The sequence below is a fragment of the Heteronotia binoei genome, chromosome 2, assembly GCF_032191835.1.
Source record: "Heteronotia binoei isolate CCM8104 ecotype False Entrance Well chromosome 2, APGP_CSIRO_Hbin_v1, whole genome shotgun sequence".
NCBI lineage: Eukaryota > Metazoa > Chordata > Lepidosauria > Squamata > Gekkonidae > Heteronotia > Heteronotia binoei.
In genome coordinates this window covers 175471332-175487541 of record NC_083224.1, presented here as the reverse complement: position 1 = coordinate 175487541, position 16210 = coordinate 175471332, and the positions used below count along the sequence as shown (strand labels likewise).

General features: G+C 42.6%; 1 protein-coding gene across 2 annotated transcripts in view; it reads right to left on the bottom strand.

Moving 5' to 3' along the window:
• TDRD5 (tudor domain containing 5) overlaps window positions 1-12368 on the bottom strand; it is a 57527-nt gene extending 45159 nt beyond the window's left edge. The window contains exons 1-7 of one of the 2 annotated variants that reach the window (XM_060232504.1): window positions 12196-12368; window positions 11466-11523; window positions 8468-8706; window positions 7133-7567; window positions 4896-5500; window positions 2942-3025; window positions 2130-2186 (exon numbers count right to left, since the gene is read on the bottom strand). In XM_060232504.1, coding sequence (XP_060088487.1) covers window positions 2130-2186; window positions 2942-3025; window positions 4896-5500; window positions 7133-7567; window positions 8468-8699 — 1413 coding nt within the window. In that variant the 5' untranslated portion in view covers window positions 8700-8706; window positions 11466-11523; window positions 12196-12368. The remainder of the gene's footprint in view (window positions 1-2129; window positions 2187-2941; window positions 3026-4895; window positions 5501-7132; window positions 7568-8467; window positions 8707-11465; window positions 11524-12195) is intronic. The other variant, XM_060232505.1, reaches the window with a different exon arrangement.
• Between the last annotated feature and the right edge of the window lie 3842 nt (window positions 12369-16210).

Below are 16210 nucleotides of genomic sequence, written 5' to 3'. Positions count from 1 at the left end.
GTATGGGAGAGTGAGAGGAAGCAGCAACAGAAAGAGAGAGCAGGAGAGAGAGGGCGAGAGAACAAGAGAGCACAATGCCCAGGAGAGAATCCCTAAAGGGAGACTGTAATATGCATCTGTCTAGTTTGCGGGATGTGAAAGCTTGGGTGCAGAACTTGGGGGGGGGGGAGTGCGACAGTGAGAGAACGAGCATGAAAGAGAGCAACAGCGAGTAAGAGAGCACAAGAGAGGGACAGCGACAGAGAGAGCGAGAGCGAGAGAAAGCGACGAGAAAGACAGCATGAGAGAGTAACAGCAAGAGTGACAGAGAGCATGAGACAGAAAGACACACAACAAATGAAAAGAGAGAAAGTGCGAGAGAGTGACAGCGACAATCCCCTGAAGACACTGCAGAGGGACAGCAATTTTTTAGGCTTTTTTAGGCTTTTTCCTAGATTACATAGTTTACACATTATTCTGCCCTGAAAGTAGAAACAATGATACGGGGTTTCAGTTCATGCATCGCACCAAGTCACAGTTAAGGACGCTTATCTGGAGAAGACCCCTGAGAGTCCCTTGGACTACAAGAAGATCAAATCAGTCAGTCCTAAGGGAAATCAACCCTGACTGTTCCCTGGAAGATCAGATGCTGAAGCTGAAGCTCAAATACTTTGGCCACCAAATGAGAAGGGAGCACTCACTGGAGAAGTTCCTGATGCTGAGAAAGACAGAAGGCAAAAGAAGAAGGGGACGGCAAGAGATGAGATGGCTGGATAGCGTTACTGATGTAACTAACACGTATTTAAGCAGACTTCAGAGGATGCTGGAAGACAGGAGGGGCCTGGCGTGACTTTGTTCATAGGGTCGCAAAGAGTCGGACTCAACTGTGCAGCTGAACAACAACGAACCTCTTACCTGTCCTGCTGCTGTCTGTTTACCCAGGTTGCTATTCTAATGGACTTCCTTACGGGTGCCTCCTTCTCTTTCTGCTTCTTTTCCTAAGCCCCACAAAGGCAGCATCTTTCTCCATCCTAGCCTCGATATAGAGCTAGAATGCTCATTTTTACTATCTTGGCATAAAGTTCTTTAAAATAGTGAAAATGGACATCCATTTACTTTCTAAATTAAAAAGCCTCATTTGGACTTTAGGAGTGAATGTGTGAAGTAGAATGCCAAAATACGATAAAAATAAACTGGAGTCTAGCATCACATTTAGAGACTAACAATTTTATTCCAGCATAAATTTCGGTGAACTAGAGCCCACCCCAAGGCGCAGAGTGCTAAAGCTGCAGTACTGCAGTCCTAAGCTCTGCTCACGACCTGAGTTTGATCCCCGGTGGAAGCTGGGTTTTCTGGTAGCTGGCTCGAGGCTGACTCAGCCTTCCATCCTTCCAAGGTCAGTAAAATGAGACTCCAGCTTGCTGGAGGGAAAGTGTAGATGACTGGGGAAGGCAATGGCAAACCACCCCGTAAAAAGTCTGCCGTGAAAACATTGTGAAAGCAACATCACCCCAGAGTCAGAAACGACCAGTGCTTGCACAGGTGACCTTTCCTTTCCACAGACGCTTATGCTGGAATAAAGTGTTGTAGTCTTTAAATTGCTACTAGACCAGTGGCAGCCAAACATGCTTAACATAAGAGCCACATAAAATAAATGTCAGATGTTTTTGAGAGCTGCAAGACATGAATGTCAGATGTTTGAGAGCCAGAAGGAAGGCAAAAGGGAGGGAGAAGCAGAAAGAAAGCAACTTTAAATGCATACTTCAAGACGCTGGCTGGCTTGGCTTGAAGAAGTCATTTAAACAGAGAAATGCCTTCTCCAAGCTGGCTAGCAGGGCAGTGGAGGCTTCAAGAGTCACACAATACATTTTGAAAGAGCCACATATTGCTTCCAAGTCACAGTTTGGCCACCGCTGCACTAGACTATTTTTGTTCCAACTGACTAACATGACCTAAAGCACACATCTTAAAATCAGCTGCAAGCTCAAATCAGGTTCTAAGCTATATTAGTGTACCCTATCATTTGGCGGGGTATCCAACTGAACCAACTCTCTGTTCCCCTGCTGTGACACAACCCCTGTTTCACAAGCAGGCACGAAAACAATTACAAGCAACTTTTTGTAATTCCACACGAGGGGAGGAAAACTTACTTCAAATTCACTAGGTAACCTGTAAACAGGCAAGCCTTCTGGATGCTGTGCTGCAATCTGAACAGAAAAGTCCATCGTTAGTTTCTACTTAAACTAATTAAAGCAGTGTGCGCACATTCATTTTTCAGTTGTCCAAACTGAAGATCAAAGATGCTGTATAAAAAATGAATTCTGCTGTAACAACTTAATGTTTACAAATGCACCACTACCGTTTAAATCAAACTGTTGTAACAGAAAAATATCCAGCTACAAGATTATATGCCCAAACTACATCCCTGTATCTCCAAAGTTTTCCAAACAGAGTGCAAGGAGTCAAACAGAAAAATACAGTTGAGTTTAAAATCACTCAAGCATTTCCCTTCCAGACCTTTTTAGCTCATTCTGGCAAGGAGACAATTTAAAATGCCTGCTAATGCTATCTCTATATGAAACCTGCAAATAAGGTTTGCCTGTAGCAGATGAACCCTGGCTATAGAAAAACACAGCCCACCTAAGACTTTTTATTAGGGTCAACCCAATGAAACTGTGCAAACTTTCAAACTCACCAGATCTCCTCATCAGGCCTGATGTTACCAAAACAAAACAGGGAGGAGGAAAATGCAGATTCTTCAGAAAGATAACCAATGTTTTTATAACGTGGAACAGATTTTATTTCCCACCCTGACCAACTTGAGAAGGCCTTCAAGGTACCAAAAAATGACTACAACAAGGAAGTATGGTCAGGCAGGCTAATAAACATTTGTGGGATAAACACGTAAATCATTAATAATATGTGCTGATGTTGTGATTCAATCTTAAGCCACAAGACTTACTGTTTTGATTTTTTCCTTAAGTTGTGAGCTGACTGTTCCTCCGAGTCCTCTCTGAGAAAGTACTGTTTTCATCTGTTTCTGTAGCTAGAGAAGCAAAACTGAAATTAATTTTTATTATTTTTGTATCTTTATCAGTTTTGTTCTGTCAGTCATTTTCAGGACATCATTTCAAAGGCCAGATAGAAATATTCTAAATACACAGCAAAGATTAACAAGGAGGGATGGTGGCTCAGTGGTAGAGCATCTGCTTGGTAAGCAGAAGGTTCTAGGTTCAATCTCCAAAATCTCCAACTAAAAAGGTTCCAGGCAAATAGGTGTAAGAAACCTCGAGACCCTGGAGAGCCACTGCCAGTCTGAGTAGACGATACTGACTTTAATGGACCGAGGGTCTGATTCAGAATAAGGCAGCTTCATATGTTCACATGTCTCAATGACAGAGAACTCTAAAATTCATTACATCTACATTCATTTTGCAACATTCTACAACTCAAATATGCTGTGAAAACTGTGATTATTTATATTGGAAGCTTCAGAGCACAGTCAAACAAGTTTGTAATGAAAGCATTTAATATACATTAAATGCACAGTAAGTTCTACTATCTCAGACCAAGGTGCCTAACCAGATGCTTACAGAAACTCACAAGCAAGGTATTACAGTAACAACCTTCTCCCATTATGATTCAAAGATGCAATGCCCCTGTACCTGAAGTTCCATTTTACTGGTAGACTTACATTCCATGAATGCGTCCAATCACTCTTCCACCCAACACCTGGCCAACACAACTTGTGTTAGTTAATTATTAAACTATTTGGTTGTAGGAGCAACAATATCTATTTACATTTCAACACAGTCCAACCTCTCAGCTGGTCTTCACCTATCTCCAAAGCCAAACTAGCATAAACAAATTCAAGACTCTATGATCACAGTTGCTCCTCTATGGCTCTTCCACCAGTTCTCGGTAGAACAATGTTTGATTTGGCCCACTCTTAGCACTAAGAGAAGTGGGTAGAAGAAACAGCTCCTCACTTCTCAAAGGATCACAACAAAAGGTCAGCTCCCTCTGGTAAAACTTCCATGGAAGTCACATGTGTCAGATGGGCTACCTAAGGACAATTCCAGAAGGGTTGTCACGTCTATCTCTCGCTTTCCCAGCCTTAAGCAACTCTTTTGCACCTGTTTAGATAGATAGAACTGCCTTAACTGTAACGTGTATCTCATTCACAGCCTTGGGAATGAATGCTGAATATCAATATGGTTCTCAAAGTAAAACACAGCAAACCTATCGTGCGAAACTTGGGGATGGGGCTTGCTAGCATTCTTGCATTCTCGTTGTAATCTTTTAATATTGCATTCAAGCCTATTAATGCCAGTTCTAACTTGGACCTGCCTGAAGCCTTGAATAAATGGAACCTTTTGAAACAAATGGACTGTTTATTGAACAGGTGGGGCAGGTGGGGGTGGAAGCTTAGCACTTAACAGCTGGGGTGCACGATGCATGCACCCCACATGCACATGAGTAGTCTGAATGCTCCTCTTGCACATGTGCAGCCTGTGCCTCTGCCGACAGCAAGGCAGGGGCTGGGTGAATGTGGCGGCTTTTTCAAAGCCGGGATGCTGCCATGCCAAATTCCTTGTGTGATCACACCCATTGTGAAAGGGACCAAGCTATTTGCCATTCTCTTGTTTTAGCTTGGAGGTGGAAAGTACCATCAAGTCACAGCTGATTTATGGCAACTCCATGGGGTTTTCAAGGCAAGTGATGTTCAGAGGTGACTTGCCATTGCCTGTCTCTGCGTCATAACCCTGGTATTGCTTGATGGCACTCTCCCCCAGAGCAATTAGTAAGATAACCAATGCAAAAAAGGAGTGTCTCTAATCCTTCCCACAGTAAACTCTCTAAACAAGGCTCCTGTACTTCAGCCACTTCTGGAATGCAAGACTTCAGCGACTTACCTGCTTCATCTTATCGCACTTCACCACTGGGGTTTCTTCTGGTTTCGACTGTACTATTGGACTGTGACACAGCTGGCTTGGAGTCTGGTTTTGGTTCTGTGTAGGCTGTCTAGGTGCCGGAGAACATGTAGGCGCTGACCCAATAGGTAGCAGGGTAGACTGGTTGGGTGCCGAAAAACGTGTAGGAGCTGACCCAATAGGTAGCAGGCTGGATGCTGGAGAACATGTAGGAGCTGACCCAACAGGTAGCAGGGTAGGCTGGCTGGCTGCCGGAGAACGTGTAGGAGAACGTGTAGGAGCTGACCCAAAACGTGTAGGAGCTGACGAAAAACGTGTAGGAGCTGACCCAATAGGTAGCAGGCTGGGTGCTGGAGAACATGTAGGAGCTGACCCAACAGGTAGCAGGGTAGGCTGGCTGGCTGCCGGAGAACGTGTAGGAGCTGACCCAACAGGTAGCAGGGTAGGCTGGCTGGCTGCCAGAGAACGTGTAGGAGCTGACCCAACAGATGACAGGGTCGGCTGGCTGGGTGCCGGAGAACGCGTAGGAGCTGACCCAATAGGTGGCAGGGTCTGCTTCACATGGTTAGGTTGAATCACCCCTTTGGCTTAAATATGTAGAAAGAAAAAGATTTCAGTCACATCATGACCCCATTTCCTATTTTCCCTAGAAAAATAATGTCAAAGAGCTTGCATACATTTCCAAGTAGAATCTGCATTTAAATCTAAATATTCATCACTACATTCTTTGATCAGCTATGAAACTGTGGATACATTACCAGTACTGAATGTCTCAATTAAATTGTGCCCAGAGGGGAATCAGCCAAGTGTTACTTCGCACAGTCCACTAAAGAGCTCCTGTATCAAACTGCCCGATGAGGGTCAACTCCAGAGGTCCTGCTCCAAACACTCTCACTATAGGGAATGCATGACCACGAAGGGCAGCGCCTCCTCTGATGGCAGCACTTTGGTTTTAGAACTCCCCTCATCTTTGTTAAGGGTGCAGAATTTGTCTGGCCACTCCTTATTTTAAATTGCTCTGTTCTTAAGATTTTCAGATGCTGTGATTCTAACACAGGGATGACCAAACTGCAGCTTGGGAGCCACGTTGTGTGGCTCTTAAAGCCTCTATCGGCCTGTCATTTCTCTTTAAATAACTTATCTGAGCCAAGCCAACTTGGGAGAAGGCGTTTCTTTCTTTAAATCACTTCTCCACACCAAGCCAGCAAACGGCTTGGAGAATGCATTTAAAGTTACTTTCTTTCCACATCTTCCCATTTTCCTTCCTTCCTGTCTTGCAGCTCTCAATCATCTGATGCTCTTAAATATCTGGCATTTATTCTATGCGGCTCTTGTGTTAAGCATGCTTGGCTATCCCTGTCCTAAAAGTTAGACTGATGGTTCGATCATATTTATTATTTTACCATTTGGACTTGCTGCTGGTATCTTCTGCTTAGCATCATTCTTCTAAGCTACTCACAGCCATTTTAGGCCTTCACTTTATTTTATTGCAGCCATTATTTTAGACAGATTTATATTTCCACACGGGTAATTAACTAATATGGTTTTATATTACGTAGACAAACCACCTCAGGAGCCTCTCAGCTGGAAATAATTTAAACCAGCAGCGGTAGGACTCATTGTAACAAGGGAAGGCTTAACAAAAGTGATACTCACTTTCTTTTAAGATCCACCACTGCTGCTCTCTTGTGTGGCAACAGAGACCATCTGGCTTTTCTGCCCATTGCCCTAACTATAGCAACTGAACAGCTCCCTTCTCCAACTATAAGCCTCTGGAAGGCAAAAGTATATTAGGCCACACCCCGCTGCTGCAGCCAATCCTCCAAGAGCTTACAGTAGGTCCTGTAATAAAAGCCCTGTAAGTTCTTGGAGGATTGGCTACAAGAGGGATATACAACCTAATATACAAAGGAGTTCCTGCTACAAAAAAAGCCCTGGCTGTAACCCATGGGATACAAGAGGTATTTTATATAAAGTTCTCGCAATTGCCATTCATCCTGAGCAGCGGCAGATCATTCCCTGCATTTGTGACATTTTTGCACTTCTACTCCCCTGGAGATCTGGGCCCACTGCTTGAAAACCACAGGGTTAAGCTTTTAATTAAGAACAACAAACATCTAAAGTCAACTGTTGTACTGGGTGGACAAAGTGGGTGAAGCAAACAAGGTGCTATCTGAACCATTTCTCCCCCAAGCTGAACCTAAGCAAATATGTCTTACACGGAGACAGCTTTTCCAGTTCTTTCTTAATGGAGGGGCTCTTTTTTAGGGTCAACAAGGAGCCTGCTCTCGTCTGCTCAACTGTGATAATATCAGAGGCTGTGTTTAGCACCTCAGACATAGAGAAGAATCCATAACGCATAAATTCAAAGTTCCGCCCAAAGTGATGAGCAAAGGCTTTGTTAAAATCGGACAGCAGGACTGGAGAAGACCTCAACAGTTCTTTCAGCTGACTCTTTACTACAGCTGGTAAAGTTGGAGGGACACGGCCACGCCGAGGTAAGCGTCGAGGCATCTGGGTCTGGAAAGGCCGGTTAGGGCAAGACGCATTTCCAAGAGAGTTTTTTGGCCTTGGTCTGGGAAGATGAGATCTAGATTTGTCCTTCTGTCTGGCAACCAAGCTTGCAATCCCCACAGTGGACTCATCTACAACAGCTAAAAGCAGGGGGAAAGGTTAAAAGTGTGTGTTAGTACATTATTAGGGAGACCACTTTGCAGACTTTCAATCACTAAAAATGATTATACTAAAACCAGCATGCATTCTAAAAGCACAATATTTTCCCAGTGACCAGACCACAATGACTTATGCCAGAATTATTAAAGTTTATTAAAGTAAATAAAATAAAACAAATAAAACAACTAAAATGATTAAAGTTTATAAATGGGAGCTCCCACACTTCTGATGCTGCTCCTACTTTCATACCAGCTGTTATGGTCAATCCTTCCCACCCCTCATAGTGGGCAAGCCCATCCCATTTCACATGCACTCTCAGGTAGTTGTCATGCTCCAAGTTTCAAATAAAGCACATATAAAATCCTATTATCAGGGTGTGCATGGCACGCCCCAACTTCTGCAAAGGAAATACGTTAATTCTGATACTCTGTAAGGCAAAAACAAAGCCCATCACAGCCAACCAAAATTCCAGCTCTGCTGTAGATGTTATCCTCACAATTCAAAAAAATGGTTTGCATTAAAACACTGTGTTTAGGGAGCATGCCTGTGTGGAATGATAGTACAGCAGCGCAAGCAAACTCCTTGAGAACTTTATGATTAGACAGCTATGTTTAGAGCTGCACATATCCAAAACAAGAACAAACCAACCCCAAATCCAAAAAGGCACACTCCTCTAAAGCCTTGACAGGCCATAATTCTACCGGCCATAATAATTCTACAGACCACACCTCTACAGGCCACAATTATAACTATCTGCACTCAGTCCTATGTACCAGCAGGTAACTTAAATCCTCCCTCTGTACCTGTCAAATATCAGCTCAGAATTTAAGAATTATTTCCTAGCCAGTCCTCGCAATGTTGACTGACTAGTCTTGACCCACCTTTGAGGACAACACTGCCATCTCCACCACAGTGTATATAAACAACATCAGGCATGTCCATCACCAGTTCCTTGGTAGACTGGTAACCCAGCGCACGATATGGAAGTTGTTCCCCTATCATGGACCTGTATTGTTTTTCTAACTCGACAGGGGTGAGGCCGCCTTTGAATGCTATCAGCAATGACCTCACTTTTTTCTTCAGCGAGCTCATCATGCGCTCTTGATCCGACATGTTTACACTAAGAGAGAAAAACAGAAAAGACATTCTGGGTTTTGGTGGAAACAGGGTCTACCGCAACCCAAGAAGGATGTTACTTCAAGACAGGCAACAGATAACACTGTGCTGAAACTGACATGGAAAGGGTACCGTTTGCACCATAGAGTGACCACACATTTTGCATGAAAGGCCCCTATAGAGAAAGATGGCCATGAAGTTGCAGCAAAAGAGATTACCCTAAAGCAAGTAGTGCTTTCCACCCCAACCAGCTAGGATTTGGAATGGACCAGATGCACTCTAGCAGAGGATTTTCATGAATCCAAAGTGAATCACCCCCAATGCCCCATCATATAATCAGTAAGGCCCCTATGTTTCTATTGCTTTATAAAATGTGCAAAACAGAGTTGTTCAGGAGCGTATTCTTGTAGAAAAAGCCAAACTGCAGTGTAACAGTTCAGCTCAGAAGGTGACTTCAATTAGGAATGAAGTCTATGCTGTAGGTCTTGTTGCCTTAAACAGATACATTTACTTGCATTGTTCTTTCTCTTTTTACACTGTGTTCTACAATCTGAGATCTCCTGCATTATTCTATCTTACTATGAATTTTTGATGTTAGATCCAAATGTTGCCATCATACCTCATAATTCTGCTTACTGACTAATGTTATATTTTACTCACTGGTGTTTTTATCTTATTTGTAATCCTCCTTGAGTCCCAAGTGAGGAAAGCATACAATAAATGAAAATAATAGTTTTTTGAAAGAATCTATCATAATTTGGAAAACAGCTTTTTCAGAAAGATGTGCTGCCTTGTGCTTTTACTTCCCTAAGCATAGTTTTAGGAGCATGTCAAAGATATTCTGTTCTCGACCTTTTTAACAGGCTTTTAAAAGTTTATTTCTCTACAGAATTGTTCCTTTTATCTCCTGCATTCAATTCATTCTATAGTTTTCCTCACACCTCTCTTCTGCAGCACTTTAATTCTACAAGCCAGACCCCTTAACAAAAAGTATTCATTTACAACCACAATAATCCAGGCATTTAGTGCTTTAAATTCTTCTATGTTTAATACTCCTACTAAAATCAGTATTACATGCAATACTTAACTAGGCTGAGTCTGCATGCGCATTTAAAAGTAACTGTGAAGACTCAGATCTGGTACTAAGGTTATGGAGCACAAAACCAAGCTGGCTAGGCATAATTTGTATTTTCCCCATCCCAGGGGATTTTTGAATAAGAGGAAAAGGATAGAAAGTAAAAATCCCTTATTTTATACCATCATGTAAGTCATGAGAATTTTTGTATGTTTGTGAATGGGGGAAGGGGCATTCACAGGACACAATCCTAACTGGTGCCATTACTTCCCAGTCTTTCTGAACCCCATCCTGTAACAGCTGCAGTCAGTCCAGCTTGAAGGGACTGCCCCTTCAAAATGATACCACATGAACATTCAGACAGATCCCAGTAGGCAGCTGCGTTGGTCTGAAGAAATAGAACAAAGCACTAGACAAGTGCACCTTTAAGACCAACTAAGTTTTATTCAGAATGTAAGCTTTCGTATGCTCTTAAGCAGACTTCATCAGAGAAAATGGAAATGGAAGCAGCAAATCTTAATATAAGTGGGCAGTGTGGAATTATGAGAATGTTTTTAGCAGATTAAAAGAATCGCAAATAGTGTTAGTGTTTGTTAGTGTTTGGTGCAAATAGTGTTTGTTTGTTAGTGCAATAGTGTTTGTTAGTGTTAGGACAAAGCAGGGCTGAAAAAACACTGGAGGGTGATAAAAAGCAGACTGCTGTTGTAGGTGCGAAGTACCACAAATCTAGGTAACATTCTGGCTTTGGTAGTTTAAACAGAGGGCATGGTTTCTCAAGAAATTATAACATTCATTATAGTTTGCCATTAGAAAAAAAGGAAGACATTAAAATACAGTGGAGGATGGGTTGGTATATGCAATAAGACAAACAGCCAATATTCCCCATTTGAGTATGTCAATACAAAAAAACAAAAACAAAAAAACCAAATATTCTGATACACTGTTCTAAAAGAGAAATAATATAAGTTAGCCATTAGAAAAACAGGATGCATTAAAGTATAGTATCAGAAATGCATAAAGAAGACTAAAGCTGTAGGTTTTAAGTACGAAGGACTGGTAACTGAGACCTGAGCTGACATAGGTATTTTTTATTTTTGCAAACCACCCTGAGGGCCATTTTCCATACAAAAATGAGCAGATAAAAACTCAAAAATTCAACAGTTTCAACACAAAAGGTCCTTCCATGTAGGAACCCATGGAATGCCTACGTGAAAACTACCCTGTGCAATGAAATAAAAAACTGTTTAGTTTTCAATGCATTTTGGTCCACTACTTTCAACAGGGAGATAGCTGGTAAATCTTTCACATAAACATAATTGCTAAATGTGTATTTACATCATCGTTCACATGTCTTTTTAATGTTAATTCCTTCAAAAGACTATTGTATAGGGAAGGTAGCTCAATCGTTATCACTGCCCTCTCTCAACAGCCCAGGGCAACTAAACCAGAATTTAGAAATCAGTTCAATTAAGACTGCTCCACACCTACTAAACCACTAGATGCAGCCCACACATACAAACAGGTACCCTGTAACAGCAACATAATTTCTCCTCTAAAAAAAATCTTCTCCATCCATCTGTATGTATAGATTAGCTCTCTAAGAGAAACCACCATGTGTAGTGGTGTTAGAGTGTTGAACTAGAATTTGGAAGTCAGGTTTGAATCCCCTTTCTGCCATGGAAACTCACCAGATGGCTTTGGGCCAATCACTTTCTCTCTCTCAGCCTAATTTATTTCACAGGATTACTGTTGTGAGAATAAAACAGAGAATTACATGGACTCAAGATGGGTAGCAAGAATTACACTACAAAGATGTTTGGGCTCCCACTGCAGAAAGAGCAGGGAATAAATAAAAGAGGGTGTACAGGTGAGAGAATGCTCTTTGATATAAAGAAGGAACATTTCATCCACGCGGTTCTCCCTGTCCTCATTTTACCCTTACAACTCTCCCCATGAGACAGAAAACATGCCTAATCCAAGGTCGCTCTACAAGCTTCATGGCTGAATGGGAATCTGAACTCAGATCTTTCAGAGACCCACAAAGATCTATATCCAGCTTCTTCCATAGTAACATCGCATATACCGTAATACAACATATGCGTAAAGCAAACTAGGGGCGCAAGTCAGGCAAGAGACCCCGCGTGCAATCTGAAATGGTTCACCCCGGGACACACAACTTGACCCCCTCAGAAAGGAACTGAACTAGTCAAGAAATAAAATTAACTGTCTCTCCTCCTCCCCCAGCGACTGTAAAAACCACACCGCTCCCTCTTGCTCCCGCTGTACATTTTAAAACTATTTGGCATTTCGCGACCCCCACCCCGAATTCCCAACTGCCTCCTTTTGCCTCAACCCCTCCCATTCACCCCCACCCGCCCCGCCCCCATTTCGAAAACCCAACCGGCCAACGTCGCAAACCTCTCCAAGGACCTCTTCCGCACCCACCCCACCACCCTTCCTTTCTTCTCGAACGCCTCAGCCCCGCAACCCAAACGCTGTTCAAGGCGCACGCGCGGAGCCTGAAAGTGTTCGAACAGGCACACGTGCTGTTTTTCTCCCAGCCGTCGGGGAAAAGGCTGAGAGCTGCTTCCGCCCTCGTTTAGCCCCGCTAGCCCTGAAATATCCGGAAAAGTTTGAGTGGCTTTTGCTTAACAAAAACCTGAGACAGAATCCGTGTTTCCAGAAATGTTGTGGTACCCTGAAAGTTTAATCCAGCAGCTGTAGTTCTTAAAAAGTAGCTTCCAAGCAGATTAGCTTTAAATTGCGGTAAAAAAAAAAAGAATGGAGTACAGAAAAACCTTAAAGATGAAAAACAAATTGTTAGTTTGAATTAAAACCTAGCTGGTTAGCCTCGAGGGGCCTGTTTATTTTCATGGCAACCGATTAAACCCTCTTTCCTAAGAATTTTGAGATATGTGAAAATTTTAGACCACTATTTTCATCCCCCCCCCCTCTTAAATTGGGTTGTTGACTGGTTATATTATACTGTAATTCATTGTTTATGAATTACACTGACCTTGTCTCCTTGCTTGGGTGTAACTTCTAAACTAGGCAGATAATGAATAGTAAATAAACATTACATATATGAGGCAGCATCTAAATATGGGAATTCCTGCTCTAGTTATACATTTCATTAGCTGGACAATTCTTTTATTTACTCAATAAATGCGTATACTGAAGAAGAATATATTGGATTTATATCCCGCCCTCCATTCTGAAGAGTCTCAGAGCAGCTCACAATCTCCTTTACCTTCCTCCCCCACAACAGACACCCTGTGAGGTGGGTGGGGCTGGAGAGGGTTCTCACAACAGCTGCCCTTTCAAGGACAACCCCTGCCAGAGCTATGGCTGACCCAAGGCCATTCCAGCAGGTGCAAGTGGAGGAGTGGGGAATCAAACCCTGTTCTCCCAGATAAGAGTCTGCACATAACCACTACACCAAACTGGCAATCTCATCTGCAAGCTGTTTCCCAAGGCAGTTTCTGGTAATCAATTAAAATATAAAAATAGCACTGTTTTAGTTTTAAAAAGAAGAAGAAAGAAAGAAAAAATTAACAGTAATAGCAAATAAATACAGCAATAAATACAAATAAATATTAGGGATAAAGTAGTGAAGAAAAAGGCTCCAAGTTAGCTAAACAGAAAAATTAACAATCCAGAACACCTGGGCAAAACAGAAGAATCTTCACCTGATGCCAAAACAGCAACAAATCTGGCATAGAAAAGAGTTATAAGGAGGGCTTTTCATACATGAAGTGCCAGAGCAGAAAAGGACCTGATCTTGGTGATGCCTGGGACTGCTGAGAAATTCCTGCAGATTTGGGAGTGGAGCCTAGGAAGGGAAGGGTTTGGGGAGGACACCTACCTCAACAGATATAATTCTGTAAAGCAGCCATTTTCTTTAGGGGAATTGATGTCTGTAATCTGGAGATCAGTTGTGAAAACAGGTGTTTTCTAGGAGATCCATTGTAATTCCATAAGGTTGCTAACCTTAACTTGACAGTCTGGTCCACAGGTGGCAACCGAAAGAGCCAAGTCTCTGCCCTGATCTGGATAGCCCAGGCAAGCCTGATCTTATCAGATCTCAGAAGTTAAGCAGGGTCAGCTCTGGCAAATACTTGAATGGGAGACCTTCCTTGGAAGACCAACTCTCAAGAGGATGGGGCAGGCTTTATTCGGCCACCACTCTGAATATCCTCCAGGCCCCCAAAAGGAGTCAGTCCCCAGAAGTCACAATTACTACCAAGCACACACATTTACTCTCTCTCTCTCTCTCACACACACACACACACTCATACACACACAAATACAGAAAAGAGCAGGGTCTCTGAAGATCGTATATGTCAGAAAGCTTTTAACAGGGGTGTTAAACTCATTTGTTATGAGAGCCAGATCTGACATAAGTGAGACCTTGTCGGGCCGGGCCAGGCCAGGCCATGTGTGTCATAAAATGTAATGCCAGATAGCGGAGATATAAACTTTGTAAAGAACACAAACTCAAAAGAATTTTTAAAAATACTTAAAATAAAATATGCTTAAAAGATCAGCACTCTTGCAATATTTTGTTTATTTAACAGTTTCTGATAACTGACACCTCTTGCTCTGAATTATTGCATCAAAATCTGGAGACAATGTCTGCGCTGTAGCAATCTTGAGTATGTTGTTCAGGTGTGTGTCTGTAAGCTGCAAACCTACTTTTGATTACAGAAAGCTCATGGTCAATGCTTTGAGTTTAAGACTCAGGGAAAACATGTAACGGCTGGACCCTGCAAGCTTTTGTACATAAATTGCTTCGTGTGCTGGTTAGCCAATGGAGAAAATAGAAGCTTTGCTCTGTAACTCCTGCACAATTGAGTAAGCTTGGCAAAGCAAGCTGTGATGCAGAAGGAAGCAAGAGGGAGAGACGGAAGCAGATGACAGTGAGATGTTTTGGGGGGCTGATAGGAGCCCTCCAGGGGTCTAATTCGGCCCTTGGGCTGCACGTTTGGCACCCCTGGTTTATAACACTAGGAATGCATGAGAAAGAAAGATAAAGGTGCCCTGCTACCATCTTGGAGGGAAGCCTAGAAGGAATGGAAAATTTTCATGTCTCAGTTCACTGCCAGTCATTCCTAAGCCTTCCCATTTTTACTTCCTATTCTCCTAAAGAAGGCAAGGTGATTAATCAAAGACTTTTTTTTTTTTGTTTAAAGCAGCTTACGCAAAGGACTTAGAGCTAGCTGACAAATGCTTACAACAGCCGAACTGGCAGAGATTTCTAATTACACAGGAATCCAAGAAGAAAAACAGAAGTTCTGTCACCTCCCTGAGTCCTCTAATTTTTCACTCTCACCCACCAGGCCTTTATGAAGGAGTGCAGCTAACTTGGCACTAATTATAAGGAGCCTCAGTCCCACATATAGACATATAATGCCATGGAAAAAATAACTGGGAAATCACATGCAAAAGCCAGGTGTTGGGGACCCCTGAGTAGAGAGCAGGGGAGGCACATGGTCAGTGGCAGTGGGCCCTGCCAGATTGGGTGATTCATAAATCCAAATGATTGATAGATAAATTTAAAAACGCAAAGATCACATTCTATCCATCAAATGCAGTCTGCGCAATCAATTTGCCTGGGATCAGGGCTTTTTTATAGCAGGAACTCCTTTGCATATTAGGCCATACAGCCCAGATGTAGCCAATTCTCCAAGAGCTTACAGGGCTCTTAGTACAGGGCCTACTGTAAGCTCCAGGAGGATTGGCTACATCAGGGGTGTGTGGTCTAATATGCAAAGGAGTTCCTGCTACAAAAAAACCCTGCTGAGCATCATGCAGAAAAAAGAAAGGGCAGGGTTAACACTTCAACCTCTACTCACTTTTAATATCTAAATCTGAGCTCAGCTGTTAACATTTAAAACCAGAAAAGATGTGTCCTTTAAAAATATGTGTTTCCTTCTTTAAAATACTAATAATGCAGAGAACTCCTTTCAAATAGCAAAATCAAGTGGAGCTTGAAAGATTAACCCTGCGCTCCTTTCCAGGCATGGCCCCAAGGCCAATTGAGGCTGCATGAGCCTATACTATGCTTCTTTTATGAGTCAACTGAGATCTTTATCTAGTCAGGATGAAGTAGAGCTAAAGCTGGCTGGTGCTCCCAATCAGCTGCACTCTGTTTGACTGCCATGTCCAGCCTTAATGCTTAAATCTAGAACTATGGGGATTGTTATTGAAAGTAGCATTGTTTCCTCTCCTCATCCTCTCTGGTGTACAATCCTCATTTGCATATTAGGCCACACACCCTGTTGCCACCGTGGTTTCACACAGGGCTTTTTTGTAGGAAAAAAGCAGCAAGAACTTATTTGCCACATCCCTGATGCCAAGCTAGCTGGAACCGCATTCCTGTGCATTTCTGCTCAAAAAAAGCCCTGTTCGAAGCTAAGACAAACATGGAAGG